The following is a 21,625-nucleotide window of genomic DNA, read 5'->3' on the forward strand; positions in this document are numbered from 1 at the left end:
AGCCAACGTCTCACGATGAGAAAACATCTCAAACTTGCTGGACATAGGGCCAAGCAGATGGGACAGAGTGACATGCATTATTGGAATGTGAGAGTCTGATTGGTCGTATCAGCGAATTGCAAGCCACGTATGCCATTCTGATTATACTATTAGGACATGTTGGGGCTAGCGGATACATGAGAGCACGCACACATGGCGACTGGACTCAGTAAGACCCCGGCTGACCACCAGGGGAGACAATTCCCTGAGAAGCACATACTGATTGAATGGCTTTGTTACCTGCCATCCAGAGATAGGTAGGACCATCATTACAGGTTTTGTGTTGGCCTGAACCATTTCTAGGCACTTGGCTGAGAGGAATTCGGTCTCATGGCACTGATTACTTGTTCTGCTATTGATATCTGCCTACTGTCGCCTCTCTTTGCAATGGTGTCGGAAATAAGAAATCTGGACTGCTAAATATGAAACTGGGTTGTGCTAAGTCTTGAATCCAGGTTCTCTAATTGCTCTGATAATGGCCGTGTTCATGTCTGGAGACCTCGTGGTTTGCATTCAATCCTGCGTATGCTGTGGAGCGACAAACCACTCCCCTTCTGCTAGCGTGATGGTCTGGGATGTCGTTGCATATGACATACTTGTTATTGAAGTTCGTAGTGGCACAGCAATATGTTAAGGACATCCTGAGGCTGTATGTTCTGCCACACATGCAAGGGATTCCATGCAGTCTATTCCAGTAGGTTAATACTCGACTGCTCACAGCAGTGGTGTCACTAGAATGCTTCTGCAATGTTGTCATACTGCCGAGACCTGTTCAATCCCAAAATTTGTCACCAGTCGAACATGTCTGAAATGTCAACTTGAGCAGTCTAGGAGTTTACAACATCTAGAGGAGGATCAGTTACAGCAAATATGGACAGATATGATGCAGGATACCTTACAAAACCTGAATGACTCCATGGAAACTCGTATTACAGCCTGTATCAAAGCTAAAGGTGGGCCAACATGGTGCTAGAGCCTCAGTGCAGGTGGCCAGTGTTCTGCAATAAAATTATTATATTACTGTACTGTCGTAATCATTTACATACGTTGTTACAATAGTCCACATCAGGTTTCATGGAGTTCCCACAATTCCGTCTTGGTGCGTGGTGGTTTTTTTTTTTGGTGTGTGTGTATTTGTAAGCCTTTGGGAGTGGCGATCCCATTGTAACAATGGCCTAAAAGTGGGTGATGGTATACTATCAACACTCCTGCCTGGCAGGAGCTGGACAAGGGGAAATGAAAATGATGAGTGTACATTTGTGTCTGACTCATTGGCTGAATGGTCAGCATTGAGGCCTTTGGTTCAGAGGGTCCCAGGTTCGATTCTCGGCCGGGTCAGGGATTTTAATTTCATCTGATTAATTCTTCTGGCTCAGGAACTGGGTGTTTGTGTTTGTCCCAACACTTCCCTCTTCCTATTCAGTCAACACACTAGATTACCAACCACCACAGTAACATGCAATAGTGATTACATACCTCCATAGAGGGTTGGCGTCAGGAAGAGCATCTGGCTGTAAAATAGGGCTAAATCCACCTGTGCGACAAAGATCGCACCCACGACCTCACGGTTGTGGGAAAAAGCGGTAGTATTAGAAGAAGAAGAAGGAGAAGGAGAGTGTACATTTGTACTGTAAACAGACTACTGAATAACATGCTATAGAACATTACAGGTAACTGTTAAGGCTAACACTTAGCCCATTAACAAATCATGTGCATATTTTAATATTACCTTTGTTTTAATGGCCCGGTCTAGGAAACAAAGAAAAACGGCCAAGAGGATTCGTCATGCTGACCATACGACACCTCGTAATCTGCAAGCCTTCGGGCTGAGCAGCAGTCCCTTGGTAGGCCATGTGTGTGTGTGTGTGTTTTTTTTAATGGAGTAATAACAAAAAAGATAGGTTCTTTGTAAATATCATTGGTTGTTGTTATAAATACTTAATTGATATACTGACTACATAATATTTTTTGTGAGTTGCTGTCATTAGTTAATCTCCTATTCATTTCTGTGTAGGGCCTGGTCAAGAAAATTTTTTATGTCTGTCATCTGGTGTTCATCAGCCTCTGAAGATTGTTCATGAAGAATTGGCTCTACAATGGGTTGTTTCAAGTGGTTCAGCAAGAGAGCTAGCAATTGCTAATTCATGGTAAGTTTTAAAAATAATAATTTCTCATAGATATCTTTATTCCTTTCTTCTTTGCTTCTGAATGTAGAAATTACAAGACCATGAAGATATAAGTATGGTAACTATGTAAATACAGTACATTGAACCTTGAGCTACTGGATGATTGTATACACTGTAGATGGAAAATTATTTGAGTATCAGCTCCGTAGGTCTACTGTTAATGTTAGTCTCATGTGAGTAGTAGTAGATAAACAGAGATTCATAAGTTTTAATTGACCTGGTGTGAATGAAATGGGTGTATGTCAAATAATATCCTAGAAACAAGTAAGAGTGCTATCACAGCTACCATTATTTGACGGGACTTGTATCATCAGCTTGTGCACATGCGGTTGTTTTTAAGGGATGCATTTGCATTTGTTGCATGAGATACTTCTACTTAATGTGTGTGGTAGCATTCTCCTGTTGACCTGATACAAGACAAGTGGGATGCTCATTTACCTCAAGCAGCAACCGCTAAAATTTGAACATCCATAACACTTCACATTGCATGACATACACAAGGTAATTTCTGTGAATTAGGGTGTCAGTCCTTCATCCCAGAAATGTGTCTTATCAATAATGATTTGTCTGAATCAGAGGTGCTCACGCTGGACATTCCGTCCCTCGTTCACCCAGCACTGTAAGTGGGCGGGCTGGCAGGCGATGAGCTCAGCGTATGGTATTCAACCACAGTGACGTTGTGGCTACGTACAGGCCTTGAAGGATGGGTGAAGTTCTCCCAGTCACTCTTGATCACTGCTGCGATACTAGAGTTTGAAGTGGAGGCAGATAATAATGAAAGAAAGAGGGCAGAAATCCACGTCATTTTCAATATATATGTTATAAGAAAAAGTTATTTATGTTCATTGCACTTTGACTGGATACAATAAAAATTTAGGCTACAACCTCAAATATTTTTATAATGTTCATAATGAATTACAATTTTCACTATTACATTTTAAGAGGTAGTTGGATATTTGAAGGGCAGAAAAAAGTCCATTTGACACTCCATGCCATACGATGTCTGCATGTAAAATATCTCTGGTGACATATTTGGTGTTTACCCAACAAAATTCATTAAAACTCATCCATAGACACCTAGGAGAGATTCAGTTTACTCTGCCATCTAGTAGGGTTAGAGTAAAATCAAACATCAAAATTGACAAGCAAGCAGCCAGTTGGCATCAAATTAAAATGTTTGAATACAGTGGCTGAGGCCATATTATTATTATAATCATCATCATCATCCTGCCTGATGGCCGTGATTATTATGGCGTTGAAATCTAAACAGCGTGACTCTATGTTTAGCTAATTCAAGTCTCATTGGTCAAAAAAAATTCACCATCAGGAATGTTGGCCAGCAGAGTAGGGAGGTGGTGGTATACAATTTCTAATCACTAGATTGCATGTCAAAATCCTGGATTAAATTCCAAGCCTCTGTGCACTGCTTGTATGGAGTGAGGGCATCAAAATCAAAAATCAAAATTTCTTTATTTGCAAATGAGGTGTCTACCTCGGTGGCAAATGGTACACTAAAATACATTATTGTCAAGCACTAAATTTTAAATTAACAAGAGACAAAGAAAATTTTCCTAGAATACAATATTATACAATTTACGCTAATAATTTGTTCTATTAAACACATACATCATCCTTAATAAATTTATATTGTTTACAAAATTCTACTTATAATATCTTACAAACATAGTCAACTCATATACAGTATGTGAAATTACTTCTAATAATAATATACAACTGGTATAAGATTAAAATTAACATTGAATTTATTTACATATTTATATTTTACCCATTTTGGAACATAAGTAGCATAACGACCTGCTGCGTCTTAACCAGAGCCCCTTTTGCTACCACTTTTCAGAGTTCCTGAAGGGCCTTCACAGCTACCGTAGCGGTCCCAGGGCCCTCGAAGTCCCCACTGTACTTCACCCCTACAGGCAGTCCCCTGCTTGGGCTGTCCAAACTCCATAGACCAGGGGATGGAATTAATTTAATCACACACATTTTTTATTTACAATATCCTGCACTGGTCGAATGCCCTCTAACATTTCATTTATTTTCTCTGTTGTTGTTTATTCTCTTCTTGAATATCTGTACAGATTTTGGAAAAGGATCAAACACTACCCCTGGTAAACTGTTCCACTCCTTCACGCCCTTCCCAATGAATGAAAATTTACCCCAATCGCTTCTGCTAAAATTCCTTCTAATTTTGTACTTGTGATCAGTTCTACCAATATAATTATTTTCCAACTGAAGCTTCTCAAGGATATCTCTCCATGCTTCTTCTCCTGTATAGGCTCTATATAATCCTATAAGTCTAGTTTTCTCCCTTCTCTTACTTAAAGGTTCCCAACCAAGTTCCTTTAACATTTCTGATACACTACTCTTTCTCCTGAAATCCCCTGTTACAAATCTTGCTGCTTTCCTCTGCACACCATCTAGTTCTTTTATTAGGTATTCTTGGTGAGGATCCCAAACACTGTTTGCATATTCCAATAATGGACGAACCATACTTAAGTAACTTTTTTCTTTTAATTCTTTGTTGCATCCTTTAAGTAGCCTCATTATGACATGTAACGATCTGTATGCTTTCCCAACAATGTCATCAACATGATGCTGTTGGTCGTGATTCGTTCATCGGATTACAGCATTAAGCCTTGAGCAGACCCCTTGGTGCTATTCGACAGGAGCAGGCTATGTATTGGCACCAGGTTTCACCCCTCCCTTCCTACTATTATATCTCACATCAATCACTCAGTCAATACTTATCTGCATTTAAGGCAGTCGCCCAGGTTGCAGATTACCTATCTGTTATTTTCCTAGCCTTTCCTTAAATTATTTCAAAGAAATTGGAAATGTATTCAACATTTCCCTTGGTAAGCTATTCCAATCTGTAACTCGCCTTCCTATAAACGAATACTTGTCCCAGTTTGTCCTCTTGAATTACAACTTTATCTTCATATTGTGATCTTTCGTACTTTGAAAGACTCCACTCAAACTTATTCGTCTACTAATGCAATTCCATGCCATCTCTCCCCTGACAGCTCAGAACATACGACTTAAATTAAGAACTGGTGTTAGGTTTAATGGTCCACCCAATCAATACACTTCACTTTACAAGTTAAAACACATTCAGTATTAAAATGTATTATACATTCTTTGGTATATATTTCATCTAATTGAAGACTTCTTCAGCCATAGCATCTCGTAACAGATTAAGATATATTTAAGATACATCATTCTTACTGTCTAATAATTTAAAAAAATTAATGAACCCACGTCCTTTACGAAATGTTTGAGAATACACTAAAAACAATACACACTATTTTTCATAAAATTGTCCATCACTTTCTTGTAAAAATTCTTCACATGTTAAAATTTAAAAGATATTTCTTTAAAATATGCCATGGGGTGCTGGTAACCGCTAGCTTCAGTGTACCGACTGACGGAGACTTGAACACTGGCTCGGAATAGGAAAATGGGACCTTATCCACATCAGAATACTAAAAGCTTTAATTCTTTAATTCTTATGAAGATTCCTTTCAAAAGACAAGGTCTGGAAGGAAAGATATATATATATATATATATTTAATGGGTTTAAACCCTCAGAAATTAAGAAGCGAGTTTTCGTCACGATTGCGTAACATAAGAACTTACTATCAGAGTTGATGAATCTCCCTATAGCTGGTTTCCATCCGAGCCTCGCTCTGACTTGATTCTCACCACACTACTGCGCGTGTTATCATTATGTTTCCTCTCGCCTGGCAAAACTTGGCTGGAGACGGTAAGAGGGAGAGCAGCGTTTTTAGTAGGGGAAGGGGAAACAGCTCCGCCTATATGCAGACCAGAAGGGTGGGATGTTTGTTTTAGAGGAGGTAACTTCATATTATTAATTTTTCGTGATGATAAAAGGAACGGTATCTGATCGTATAACGGATTTTTGTTCACTTGTACGTCTTTCAAATTTTTGTTCGCCGGGCTGAGTGGTGCTGGCCTTCTGAACCCAACTTGGCATGTTCGATCCTGGCTCCGTCCGGTGGTATTTGAAGGTGCTCAAATATGTCAGTCTCATGTCTGTAGATTTACTGGCACGTAAAAGAACTCCTGCAGGACAAAATTCCGGCACCTTGGCGTCTCCGAAAACCGTAAAAGAGTAGTTAGTGGGACGTAAAGCAAATAACATTATTATTGTTATAATTTTTGTTCGTGTTAAAACTCTGGTCCAAACCTATGCAAATATTTTTGTATGTGCTCATCAGGTTCCCATTGTTTACTTTTTAAAATGGTCAAGTCTCTATTTATATCAGTATATTGGTGACCCGTATTTCCTATGAAATAAAGAAAAGACTCCCTCGATTAGTTATAGCTTAAAACCAATATTCCATTAGATAAGGTGAAATTTAACGAGGATCTTAGGAATAAAATAAATGTACACCAACATTATCATGACTAAGGCTGATAATGGTAATTGTATGGATAGAAAAGATTATATTGAAAAGACAGAAAATTTCTGACGAGTTGTTTTCCAGAGTTAATAAGAACCCTACAGCTAGGATACAAAAATTTTAAAGTCATTATTGAAAAATTCTACGTTTATCCTCAATGAAGACGAAATTCAGAGGTTGATAAATATGAACCCCAGGTTACCTACAGCTAGAGCGTTACCCAAAATCCATAAAGTAGGAGTACCCATTAGAACTATTATTAATTGTAAGAACAGTCCTGCATATAAAATCTCCAAATTTATACACAGATTTCTTTCTAACAACTATAAGTTTCATAATAAATAAATCACTAATAAGAAATTCAGTAGATTTTTGTAAAAATTTTGAAAGTTTCAAACTTCTGCCACATCATTACTTACAGTATGACCATATGACATAACTAATATGTATGCAAATATCCCGATAAGTAAAACAATAAGATATTATTAGAATGGATTTGACTATTCAAGGTAAACTGGGGAAATTAGAGATTGAATAATTCATGAAAATTCTGGAGTTCGTCTCAAAAAAGCAATTATTTTACCTTCAACTAAAATATTTATAGTCAAGAGGGATTACCATTGGGAGCTCCAGCCTCGGGTACAATTTAGAACACCACAAAATAATTGGACATATTCAAGGTTTGGATTTTTGGACATGATTCGTGGATGATACTTTAGTGATAACAGATAAACGTTATAACAATAGTAACTTTTTTAAATTAATTAGATGAAAGAATAAAATACACTGTTGAAAAAAAAGAAGGATTATTGTTGTTGTTGTTGAGTCATCAGTCCATAGACTGGTTTAATGCAGCAATCCATGCCACCCTCTCCTGTGCTAATAACCTTTTCATGTCTACGTAACTACTGCATCCTACATCTGCTCTAATCTGCTTGTCATATTCATACCTTGGTCTACCCCTACCGTCCTTACCACCTACACTTCCTTCAAAAACCAACTGAACAAGTCCTGGGTGTCTTAAGATGTGTCCTATCATTCTATCTCTTCTTCTCGTCAAATTTAGACAAATCGATCTCTCGCCAATTCGATTCAGTATCTCTTCATTTGTGATTCGACCTAACCATCTCACCTTCAGCATTCTTCTGTAACACCACATTTCAAAAGCTCCTATTCTCTTTCTTTCTGAGTTAGTTATCATCCATGTTTCACTTCCATACAATGCCACGCTCGTGATGATAAGAGCAACGGTATCTGTTCATATATGTACATCTTTCAAATTTTTGTTCATGTTAAGACTCTGATCCAAACCTATATAAATATTTTTATATGTGCTTATCAGGTTTCCTCTCTTCACTTTTTTAAATATGGTCAAGTCTCTATTTATATCGGTATATTGCTGACCCGTATCTCCCATATGGACACTCATAGCAGAATACTTCCTGTGTCTATTAGCATTGACGTGTTCCAGATACCTATTTGAAAACTCCTACCTGTTTGCCCAACGTACGTGATAAAACATTGATCGCACTTAAGTTTGTAGATTCCTGAACCTAAGTAAATATCTTTATTGTAAGTTACACTATTATGATTATAAAATATATTACTATTATTGTTCTTTGTTGAAAATGAGACCCGATAGTCGTGTTTCTTAAATAATTTTGTGATTAAAAAAATCCCTGGGCTTGTAAACGTAAAAGTAGCGTACTTTAAATTCTTGTGATTCTCTGGTGCTAGTCTTTTGTGATTCTTTCTTTTCACTTTACTTATAATTTTATTAATAGTATTAACAATGAACTCATTCTATCTTCTGTATATACCATAATTCTTTCTCTCCTTCCGTACGAGATAAAGGTAACTTGAAGGCTCAATGAACCATACTGAAATAAGCAGCCCTGTTATGACTCCCAGGATGTAAAGAATCATTTTTAATGGTTATCGGAGTAAACGTATTGTTTATATATACTTTATGAGAGAACTTACTGGGTTCCCTCTTCACGGTCAATGCAAGAAATTTAAAGCATTATCCTTCTCTTCCTCCGCTGCGAACCATGTGACCTTGCCGCGGTGGGGAGGCTTGCGTGTCCCAATGAAGCAGATAGCCGAGCCGCAGGTACAACCATATCGGATGGGTATCTGTCGAGAGAGCAGACTAGGGAATGGTTCATCGAAAGGGGGGTAGCAGACTTTCGGAAGTTGCAAGGGAGGCAGTCTAGATGATTGACTGTTATGGCCATGTAATAACACTCAACATGGCTTGGCTGTGTTGATACTGCTACACAGCTGAAAACAACGGGAATCTATAGCTGTAACTCACTCCCAAGAACTTGCAGCTCTCTGTATGAATGATGTACTGATGATGGCTTCCTCCTGGGTAAAATATTCTGGAGGTAAACTAGTACCCCGTTCGGATCTCTGGGTGGGGACTACACGAGAGGCGGTGATCATCAGGAAGATGAATACTGACATTCTGCGAGTCGGAGCGTGGAATGTTAGAAGTTTGAATCGTTGTGGTAGATTACAGAATCTGAAAAGGGAGATGGATAGACTAAAGCAAGATGTAGTCGGTATAAGTGAAGTACGTTGGCAGGCAGAACAGGATTTTTGGTCAGCCGACTACTGAATTATCAACACAAAATCAAACAGAGGAAATGCAGGAGTTGGTTTAATAATGAATAAGAAAATAGGGCGGTGGGTAAGCTACAACGACCAGCATAGTGAAAGAATTATTGTCGTCAAGATAGACACAAAACCAATGCCCACCACAATAGTGCAGGTCTATATGCCTACTAGCTCAGCGGATGATGAGGAAATCGAAAGAACATATGAAGAGATATAAGATTTAATACAGTATGTACAAGGTGACGAGAATCTAATTGTGATGGGAGACTAGAATGCAGTGGTAGGCCAAGGAAGAGAAGGTAATACAGTAGAAGAATTCGGATTGAGACAAAGGAACGAAGTCGGCTGGTTGATTTCTGCACTGATCATAATTTAGTCCTTGCCAATACTTAGTTCAAACACCACAAAAGACGGCTTTATACGTGGACGAGACCTGAAGACACTGGAAGGTATCAAATAGACTCTGTTATGATTCGGCAGAGATTCAGAAACCAGGTGTTGGATTGCAAAACTTTCCCGGGAGCAGACGTGACCTCTGACCAAAATTTGTTGGTCATGAAATGCCATCTGAAGCTGAAGAAATTGAAGAAAGGAAAGAATGCAAAAAGATGGGATCTAGACAAGTTGAAAGAAAAGAGTGTGAGGGATTGCTTCAAGGAACATGTTTCAGAAGGACTAAGTGAAATGGCTGAAGGAAACACAATAGAGCAAGTGTGGAAGTCATGAAAAATGAAGTCAGCAGGGCTGCTGAAGAAATGTTAGGAAGGAAGGAAAGATCAACTAAGAATCAGTGGATAACTCATGAGATACTAGAACTGATTGATGAATGACGAAAATACAAGAATGCTAGAAATGAAGAGGGCAGAAAAGAATACAGGCGATTAAAGAATGAAGTGGATAGAAAGTGCAAGGTAGCTAAGGAAGACTGGCCGAAGGAGAAGTGCAAGGATGTCGAAGGTTGTATGGTTCTAGGAAAGGTAGATGCTGCATACAGGAAAATCAAGGAAACCAATGGAGAAAGGAAATCTAGGTGTATGAATATTAAGAGCTCAGATGGAAAGCCACTTCTAGGGAAAGAGGACCAAGCAGAAAGATGGCAGGAACATATCCAACAGTTGTATCAAGGTGAAGATGTAGATAATTTGGTTATGGAACAAGAAGAGGCTGTTGATGCTGATGAAATGGGAGACGCAATTTTGAGGTCAGAGTTTGACAGAGCTGTGAGCGACCTAAATAGGAACAAGGCACCTGGAATTGATGACATTCCCTCTGATTTATTGACTGCCTTAGGAGAAACCAGCATGACAAGGTTATTCCATTTAGTGTGTAAGATGTATGAGACAGGAGTAGTCCCATCCGATTTTCGGCAGAATGTTGTTATACCTGTTCCCAGGAAAGCCGGTGCTGACAGGTGTGAAAATATCACCATTAGTTTAGTTTCTCATGCATGCAAAATTTTAACACGTATTATTTACAGAAGAATGGAAAAACAAGTTGAAGCTTAGTTGGGTGAAGATCAATTTGGCTTCAGAAGAAATGTAGGAACACGTGAAGCAATCCTGACTTTACGTCTGACCTTAGAGGATCAAATCAAAGAGGACAAGCCCACATACATGGCATTCATAGATCAAGAAAAGGCATTCGATAATGCTGATTAGCCCAAGCTATTTACGATTCTGAAGGTGATTGGGATCAGATACCAAAAACGAAGAATTATCTACAATCTGTATAATAATCAGTCTGCAGTGATAAGAATCAAGGGCTTTGAAAAAGAAGCAGCAATTCAGAAAGGAGTGAGGCAAGGCTGCAGTTTGTCCCCCCTCCTTTTCAATGTTTACATAGAACAGGCAGTAAAGGAAATCAAAGAAGAATTTGGAAAGGGAATCACAATCCAAGGAGAGGAAATCAAAACCTTGAGATTTGCCGATGTTATTGTTATTTTATCCGAGACTGCAGAAGATCTCGAGAAGCTGCTGAAAGGTATGGACGAAGTCTTGGGTAAGGAGTACAACATGAAAATAAATACGTCCAAAACAAAAGTAATGGAGTGCAGTCGAACGAAGGCCGGTGATGCAGGAAATATTAAATTAGGAAATGAAGTCTTAAAGGAAGTAGATGAATATTGTTACTTGGGTAGTAAAATAACTAATGATGGCAGAAGTAAGGAGGACATAAAATGCAGATTAGCACAAGCAAGGAAGAGCTTTCTTAAGAAAAGAAATTTGCTCACTTCAAACAGTGATATAGGAATTAGAAAGATGTTTTAGAAGGCTTTCGTGTGGAGCATGGCATTGTATGGAAGTGAAACATGGACGATAACTAGCTTAGAAAGAAATAGAATAGAAGCTTTTGAAATGTGGTGTTACAGAAGAATGCTGAAGGTGAGATGGATAGATCGAATCACAAATGAAGAGATACTGCATCGAATTGGCGAGAGGAGATCGATTTGGCTAAATTTGATGAGAAGAAGAGATAGAATGATAGGACACATCTTAAGATACCCAGGACTTGTTCAGTTGGTATTTGAAGGAAGTGTAGGTGGTAAGAACGTTAGGGGTAGACCAAGGTATGAATATGACAAGCAGATTGGAGCAGATGTGGGATGCAGTAGTTACGTAGAAATGAAAAGGTTATTAGCACAGGATAGGGTGGCGTGGAGGGCTGCATCAAACCAGTCTGTGGCCTGATGACTCATACAACAACATCCTTACATCCTACTTACCCACTAGGATGTAATAATTTGTAGAATAAGGTAAACAAGCATTAATCAAGTAATTGATCGCATTTGCCTGTCTGGTAGTAACTTAAAATTTTGAGTCTAAAACTTTTATGTCTTTATCAGTAACGCATTTTTGCATGTTAACTATTTCAAGCATAGTCATCACATCCATTTTGGTTTTTGTAGGTTATATTTCAGTAGTGTGTGATTAAGAGAGAGAGAGAGAGAGAGAGAGTGTAATAGAATTTGTGCTATACATGAAAAATTTGGGTTTCATAGCAGCATGCATGCATTTGAATTCAAAAAATTATTGACACCTAAATTTAGGTTGTCGTTTTTGTGGTAAATTCATTGCTGGTGGCAGATACTTGATAAGATTTGTTTTAATAATTAATTTGTGCTTAATAATGATCATTCCCTATTGTTTCTTGCTTCACCCTGTTCACAGAACTTAACTTTTTCAGTTTCACTATTTTTATGTTGAAAAATGTGTATTGTGTGTCTGTAAATGTTACAGCATTATTGATACCAAATTTGTTATAGTCTTAGGAAATGTGAATGAACAGTTTGCTTTTATATTACATGTTATAAGCTCAAACATTTTATAAATATATTATAGGTCACAATTGCCTTAATCATAGAAAGAAACTTTCCTCTCAAAATGGGTTCTAAATTCAAATCTCCCTTCTGTGCAGGTTTTTCTTCGAATTGATTGCAAAAAGCATGGTGGAACATTTGGCTAGTGTGCAAAGTTTGAATGCTCCAAGGAAGATGCGTTTTTCTGAGCAGTTCACTGATGACATTGGCGCTCTAGTATCGTCCATTACTACCGATATCATTTCTCGCTTCAATAAAGATGCCAAGGTATTGTTATAGTTTAAGGAGATCATCATACATAACTGTTTGCTCACTTTATTGGAATTTTAAGAGGATTTTTTTTGCAAATTCTTGTATGATTCTCTCTGAAATACTTGACAGTTAATATTAAGTTCCCCTTGATATAGCTACTGTCATTGGCCACCTATCTTCTATCAGGAAGATATTAGTTTAAGGATGCAATTCCATTCCCTTGATTTCTATGAGCAGTCTAAACATTCTTCAATCGTGTCCATGGCCTCCTCCTCCTCCTCCACCTCTTTTTCAAAAGCTTGTCTTTTTAAGAAGAATTTAGGTGCCCTACTAATCATACTGTAAAATGTTGCCTCCTTCTGCTGCTCTGGATGGTTGGAGTCATTCCTAATAATAACTTGTTGTGACTGACTGACAGATTTATCATCGCCGAGCCAAAACTACTGGACATAAAGAAATGAAAGTTTCTGGATACAGTTATATTACAGTGTAGGGGCTGACTAAGGGAGGATTTTTGGATATTCCATCACTAAGGGGGTGATTCAGAATTATTTAATAAGATAATTAGCTATGTTGGAAATGATATGGAAAGGAATGTGATAGTAGCAGGTGATCTCAATTTACCAAATGTCAATTGGGAAGGTAATGCAAACGGCAGGAAGCATGGAACAACAAATGACAAATAAGTTAATGTGGGAAGGGCAGCTGATTCAGAAAGTGATGGATCCAACTAGAGGGAAGAATATTTGGGATGTAGTGCTCGTAAAACCAGATGAGCTCTATAGAGAAACCGAAGTAATAGATGGTATTAGTGATCACGAAGCTGTTTTTGTCATAGTTAAAAATAACTGTGAAAGAAAGGAAGGTATTAAAATTAGGACTATTAGGCAGTACCATATGACTGATAAAACAGGCATGAGGGAGTTTTTTAAAAGTAAATATGATCGCTGGAAAATGGTAAATAAAAATGTAAACAGACTCTGGGATGGGTTTAAAGCATTTGTTGAGGAATGTGAAAATAGGTTTATACCTTTAAAGGTGGCAAGGAATGTTAAAGATCCACTATATTATAACAGAGAAGTAAAGAGACTAAGAAGGAGGTGCAGGTTGGAAAGAAATAGAGTTAGAAATGGCTATGTAAGGAGAAATTGAAGGAACTTACTAGGAAATCTAATCTAGCAAAGAAATCAGCTAAGAATAACATGATGGCAAGCACAATTGGTGGTTATACAAATTTTAGTGAAAAATGTAAGAGTATGTACAGGTACTTTAAGGCAGAAACAGGTTCAAAGAAGGACATTCCAGGAATCATTAATGGACAAGGGAAGTGTGTATGCGAGGATCATCAAAAGGCAGAATTTTTTTTTTATTTATTTTTTTTTTTTTTTTTGCTAGTTGCTTTACGTCGCACCGACACAGATAGGTCTTATGGCAACAATGAGACAGGGAAGGGCTAGGAGTGGGAAGGAAGCGGCCGTGGCCTTAATTAAGGTGCAGCCCCAGTATTTGCCTGGTGTGAAAATGGGAAACCACGGAAAACCATCTTCAGGGCTGCCGACAGTGGGGTTCGAACCTACTATCTCCCGAATACTGGATACTGGCCGCACTTAAGCAACTGCAGCTATCGAGCTCTGTGCAGAAAATAATCAGTCAGCAGTATGTAAAGATTGTTAGTTGCAAGGATAATGTCCAGATAGGGGAGGTGAGTAATACTAAAGAAGTATTAAAATTTACCTATGATAACAATGACATTTACAGTAAGATACAAAAGTTGAAAACTAGAAAAGCAGTTGGAATTGATAAGATTTCTGGGGATATACTAAAGGCAATGGGTTGAGATATAATACCATATCTGAAATATATTTGATTATTGTTTGGTTGGAGGAGCTATATGAAATGAATGGAGAGTTGCTATAGTAGCCCCTGTGTATAAAGGAAAGGGTGATAGACATAAAGCTGAAAATTACAGGCCAGTCAGTTTGACATGCATTGCATGTAGGCTCTGGGAAAGCATTCTTTCTGATTACATTAGACATGTTTGCAAAATTAATAACTGGTTTGACGGAAGGCAGTTTGGGTTTAGGAAAGGTTTTTCCACTGAAGGTCAGCTTGTAGGATTTCAGCAAGATATAGCAGATATCCTGGTTTCAGGAGGCTAAATGGACTGTATTGCAATTGACCTATTTAAGATATTTGATAGGGTAGATCATGGAAGACTACTGGCAAAAATGAGTGCTATTGGACTACAAAAAAGAGTGATGAATGGGTGGCTATATTTCTATAAAATAGAACTCAGAGAATTAGAGTAGGCGAAGCTTTATCTGACCCTGTAATAATTATGAGGGGAATTCCTCAAGGCAGTATTATTGGACCTTTACGTTTTCTTATATATATCAATGATATGTGTAAAGAAGTGGAATCAGAGGTAAGGCTGTTTGCAGATGATGTTATTCTGTACAGAGTAATAAATAAGTTACAAGATTGTGAGCGTCTGCAGGGTGAACTCGATAGTGTTGTGAGATGGATGGTGGGCAATGGTATGATGATAAACAGGGTTAGAAGTCAGGTTGCGAGTTTCACAAATAGGAAAAGTCTTCTCAGTTTTAATTACTGTGTTGATGGGGTGAAAGTTCCTTTTGGGGATGATTATAAGTACCTAGGTGTTAATGTAAGAAAAGACCTTCGTTGAGGTAATCGCATAAATATGATTGTTAATAAAAGGTAAGAACTCTGCACATGGTTATGAGGGTATTTAGGGGTTGAGTAAGGATGTAAAGGAGAGGACATATAAGTCTCTGGTAAGACCCCAATAGAGTATGGTTCCATTGTATGGGATCCTCACCAGGATTACTTGATTCAAGAACTGGAAAAAATCCAAAGAAAAGCAGTTTGATTTGTTGTGGGTGATTTCCGACAAAAGTAGCATTATAAAAATGCTGCAAAGTTTGGGCTGGGAAGACTTGGGAGAAAGGAGACGGGCTGCTCGATTAAGTGGTATGTAAAAAATATATATAGAAAAATATTTAATATTTATTTCCACTTATTCAATACAATACAAGATGTTGGCATTTAGATTAAAAACATTTTTTAAATGTGAGACATGTTTCGCCTCTTACTGTGAGGCATCTTCAGTCACTATCAAAACCTTATTATTTTTGTCAGGCAACAGGTTAAAACCATTCTAAAATGTGTTTGATGATGATTGTAGGCGAGTCAAAATTTTTTAAAGAAGTTCATGAATGACTAAAAATCTAATATAATGATAAAATCATGTGTAGTTCACTTGATGAATAGGACGTCATTTGCTGGTACAGTAGCGTAAATTATGGCTTGAAGCCTTAATCAATACTAGATATTTAACAAACAGTAGAAAGCATATAAAAAAACATTTCAGTGAGGATATACAATACATTCAAATGATATTAAAAAATAGTAGATTCTTAGGTAGTACACTTAAAGATGAAGGTGTCATATAATTATAAGTGACAGTTGATGGCTTAAAGCCGTAGTCAATGTTTGAAGTATAAGCAAAATAACATGCTAATTTATAGTGAATAAATATGAAATAAAATACATTGTTGAATACAAAATGTAAAGGAAAAACATTCCAATTTGCTGGGCAAATATTATTTAAAGCTGGTGTATATTTGCCCGTGATGTTTAATTAGTCAAACGGTTCATAGGTTATATATAGATTTGTTCGGCGAGATTGTGTTGACACCAAGTTCGTAGTTAGCTTGAATTTATTTTAAGTCATCCAAGTAAGTTTGTAGAGATGATGATGAGCAGTTATTCTCAACGTTGGTATGATTTTGACGTGAAGGTTGAATGGCTGTTGTTACTTCATCTGAATGACATTATATTTTCAACACATTGATAGTGGAAATTTATATTATTGAAGATATTGTGGAAGTTTGATGTGGCTGTTGAATCATTGTTGTGATTAGTTGGTTCTGAAATGAAGAAAAAACTGTAGTTAATTTTGATGAGAATGAAAAGAAAAAACTTGGGAAGGGTTGCTTCTTTTTGCTAGTTGCTTTACGTCGCACCGACACAGATAGGTCTTATGGCGACGATGGGACAGGGAAGGGCTAGGAGTGGGAAGGAAGCAACCGTGGCCTTAATTAAGGAACAGCCCCAGCATTTGCCTGGTGTGAAAATGGGAAACCACGGAAAACCATTTTCAGGGCTGCCGACAGTGGGGTTCGAACATACTATCTCCCGAATACTGGATACTGGCCGCACTTAAGGGACTGCAGCTATCAAGCTTGGTTGGGGAAGGTTTTGGGAAGGTTTTGTCAAAGTGTTGTTGGAGAGAAGATGTTGGTGCTTACCTATGGCATAGTTGGCCTGTTTGACTTGTTGCTTGAAGCGTTAACAGGATACTAGTGATCACTAACGTTTTTACTCCTTGTGTTGTATGTATACCGTCTGGGCGGAGGGGGATGGGTTGAAGGGGGCGGGGTTGTAGGCTTGTGATTGGCGAACGGGAGGGAGTTGTGTATAGTGGGGGAAGCGGAGGGGCGTGAAGCATTTAATGGCTTAAGATTGGCACGTGGAGGGGAATTCCGTAAGTTGGGAGGGGAAGGGGGGTGTGATGTATTTGTTGACGTGGAAGGAGTGTTTACTGATACTGTTTTGAAAATATTAAAGAAATTTTTGTCCTGAAAGTTTACTTTATTGAATAATCTTACTATTTGGTCATATAAAGGGTTCTATTGTCTATTGGATCATTTAAATTCTTATTAGTTTTGAAGTTTATTATTATTATTATTATTATTATTATTATTATTATTATTATTATTATTATTATTATTATTATTATTATTATTATTATTATTATTTAGACAGTCAAATGATTGTATTGTATGTGAGGTTATGTCATGAACATGTGTTGTACATAGACATTGATATCAGTTCCGTTAATGTAAATACCTGTAAATTAATACATACATACATACATTACCATTATAGACTGTTATGCCTTTCAGCGTTCAGTCTGCAAGCCTCTGAGAATTTACTAAACGTCGCCACAATCCTCGATTTGCAACTAGTGTTGTGGCCTCATTTAGTTCTATACCTCTTATCTTTAAATCATTAGAAACCGAGTCTAACCTTCGTCGTCTTGGTCTCCCTCTACTTCTCTTACCCTCCATAACAGAGTCCATTATTCTCCTAGGTAACCTATCCTCCTCCATTCGCCTCACATTACCCCACCACCAAAGCCGGTTTATGCGTACAGCTTCATCCATCGAGTTCATTCCTAAATGAGCCTTTATCTCCTCATTCCGAGTACCCTCCTGCCATTGTTCCCACCTGTTTGTACCAGCAATCATTCTTGCTACTTTCATGTCTGTTATTTCTAATTTATGAATAAGATATCCTGAGTCCACCCAGCTTTCGCTCCCGTAAAGCAAAGTTGGTCTGAAAACAGACCGATGTAAAGATAGTTTCGTCTGGGAGCTGACTTCCTTCTTACAGAATACTGCTGATCGCAACTGCAAGCTCACTGCATTAGCTTCACTACACCTTGATTCAATCTCACTTACTATATTACCATCCTGGGAGAACACACAACCTAAATACTTGAAATTATCGACCTGTTCTAGCTTTGTATCACCAATCTGACATTCGATTCTGTTGAATTTCTTACCTACTGACATCAATTTAGTCTTCGAGAGGCTAATTTTCATACCATACTCATTGCACCTATTTTCAAGTTCCAAGATATTAGACTGCAGACTTTCAGCACAGTCTGCCATTAAGACCAAGTCGTCAGCATAGGCCAAACTGCTTACTACATTTCCACCTAACTGAATCCCTCCCTGTCATTTTATACCTTTCAGCAGATGATCCATGTAAACTACGAACAGCAAAGGTGAAAGATTACAGCCTTGTCTAACTCCTGTAAGTACCCTGAACCAAGAACTCATTCTACCATCAATTCTCACTGAAGCCCAATTGTCAACATAAATGCCTTTGATTGATTCTAATAATCTACCTTTAATTACATAGTCCCCCAGTATGGCGAACATCTTTTCCCTCGGTACCCTGTCATACGCTTTCTCTAGATGTACGAAACATAAACACAACTGCCTATTCTTATCGTAGCATTTTTCAATTACCCGGCGCGTACTGAAAATCTGATCCTGACAGCCTCTCTGTGGTCTGAAACCACACTGGTTTTCATCCAACTTTCTCTCAACGACTGATCGCACCCTCCCTTCCAGGATGCCAGTGAATACTTTGCCTGGTATACTAATCAATGAGATACCTCGATAGTTGTTGCAATCCTTCCTGTTCCCTTGCATATAGATAGGTGCAATTACTGCTTTTGTCCAATCTGAAGGTACCTTACCAACACTCCACGCTAATTTTACTACTCTATGAAGCCATTTCATCCCTGCCTTCCCATTGTACTTCACCATTTCAGGTCTAATTTCATCTATTCCTGCTGCCTTATGACAATGGAGTTTATTTAGTATCTTTTCCACTTCCTCAAGCATAATTTCACCAACATCATTTTCCTCCTCCCCATGAGCTTGGCTGTTTGCAACACCACCAGGATGATTTCCTTTTACATTGAGAAGATGTTCAAAATATTCCCTCCACCTCTCCAGTGATTCCCTGGGGTCAATTATGAGTTCACCTGAATTACTCAAAACACTGTTCATTTCCTTTTTCCCTCCCTCCCTAAGATTCTTTATTACTGTCCAGAAAGGTTTCCCTGCTGCTTGACCTAGCCTTTCCAGGTTATTACCAAAATCTTCCCATGACTTCTTTTTGGATTCACCAACTATTTGTTTCGCTCTGTTTCTTTCATCTACGTACCAATCCCTGTCTGCCTTGGCCCTTGTTTGGAGCCATTTCTGATAAGCCTTCTTTTTACGTTTACAAGCTGCTCTCACTTCATCATTCCACCAAGATGTTCGCCTTTTCCCATCTTTACACACAGTTGTTCCTAGGCATTCCCTTGCTGTTTCTATTACAGCATCCCTGTATGTCACCCATTCACTTTCTATATCCTGAACCTGCTTACTGTCTACTGTTTGAAACTTCTCACTCATATCCATGTACTTCTGTCTAATTTCCTCGTCCTGGAGACTTTCTACCCTTATTCGTTTGCAGACAGATTTCACTTTCTCTACCCTAGGCCTAGAGATACTTAGTTCACTACAGATCAGATAGTGGTCTGTATCATCGAAAAATCCACGAAAAACTTGTACATTCCTAACAGATTTCCTGAATTCAAAGTCTGTTAAGATATGGTCTATTATGGATCTGGTACCCCTAGCCTCCCATGTGTAGCGGTGAATAGCCTTATGCTTGAAGAATGTATTCGTAACAGCTAAACCCATACTAGCACAGAAGTCCAGCAAACGCTTCCCATTCCCATTAGCTTCCATATCTTCCCCACATTTACCAATCACCCTTTCGTATCCTTCAGTTCTATTCCCAACTCTCGCATTGAAATCGCCCATTAGCACTATTCTATCATTGCTGTTGACCCTGACCACGATGTCACTGAATGCTTCATAAAACTTGTCAACTTCATCCTCATCTGCACCCTCACATGGTGAATACACGGACACAATTCTTGTCCTAATTCCTCCCACTGACAAATCTACCCACATCATTCGCTCATTTACGTGCCTAACAGAAACTACGTTGCATGCAATGGTATTCCTGATAAAGAGCCCTACCCCAGACTCTGCCCTTCCCTTTCTAACACCCGTCAAGTACACTTTATAATCTCCTATCTCTTCCTCGTTATCTCCCCTTACCCGAATATCACTTACTCCTAGCACATCCAGATTAAAAATTAATATTATAATTTATTCTTACCTGTATATATAAATTGTAATCCATAATAATGAAACACTGTGTAACTTCCAGAATGGTCTAGTCATGAAAACAGTGGAGAATATTCTGTACATTGTGATTTTTGTATTGGACACTGGAATATTCAAGAAGGTAGTTTTTTTTGTAATATATCTTTCTGGAAATCTGGCCAGATATATATAAAGAGACAATCTTGACAGTGGAGTGAGTGACAGTTGTTGGAAGAGAGTTGTTGTTTAGTAGCACGTGGCTGACATGCTGAGCCTGTCAGTCGCCATGTTGAATTGATCGGTAGTGATCTGTTTTATTTGTGTTGAAAAGTGTAACCTCTCTGGTTTTCGGTGTCAGTTGTCAACTGTTTAAATATGGTGGCTTTGTTGATATCGTACAAGTGAAGTGTTTTTGTTTTGTGATACTGTGATTAAGGTTATGTGTGTATTAATTTGTTAATTTGTAAATAAAAATATTTTACCAACTGACAGCATCTCGTGTGAGTTTTTGTGGATACGTGAACTGGCGAACGTGTTTCAGGACTATTGAATCTATTGGACTTGAAAATTAAGAACAACCAGAGGACCGTGGTGATGTTTAAACAGATAATTTCCTTGGCTAAAAACATCGAGGCCCAGGTAGGAAAACTCAAGAAAAACATCGAGGCCCAGTTTGGGAATCTCAAGGAGAAAATCGGGGCCCAGTTCGAGACCGTATTGATGTCAGAAGAGGGGGCCGAATACCGATCGCTGGACTTCGTGAATAGGATATGGAAGCACGACGCAGCCTGCAGCCATGTTTGACCTGCGAGGAAGTTGTGGGATAATTGGGTGGGCGTGGCAATGTCCACCAGCCGGGAGCCGACTGCCGAGTCCGGTCGTGGGAGGGGGCGCAGCGCGCCGAGGGAACCGCGGGTGTTCGACGCCAACCCGAAC

General features: G+C 38.5%; 1 protein-coding gene across 1 annotated transcript in view; it reads left to right on the forward strand.

The window, feature by feature from the left end:
- Positions 1-21,625, forward strand: part of Zir (Zizimin-related) — a 541,699-nt gene that overhangs the window by 296,757 nt on the left and 223,317 nt on the right. Inside the window, exons 19-20 of the mRNA XM_067141133.2 lie at positions 2,054-2,186; positions 12,704-12,872. Of these exons, the coding sequence (XP_066997234.1) occupies positions 2,054-2,186; positions 12,704-12,872 (302 nt within the window). The remainder of the gene's footprint in view (positions 1-2,053; positions 2,187-12,703; positions 12,873-21,625) is intronic.

Source organism: Anabrus simplex, chromosome 2 (genome assembly GCF_040414725.1).
Source record: "Anabrus simplex isolate iqAnaSimp1 chromosome 2, ASM4041472v1, whole genome shotgun sequence".
Lineage (NCBI taxonomy): Eukaryota > Metazoa > Arthropoda > Insecta > Orthoptera > Tettigoniidae > Anabrus > Anabrus simplex.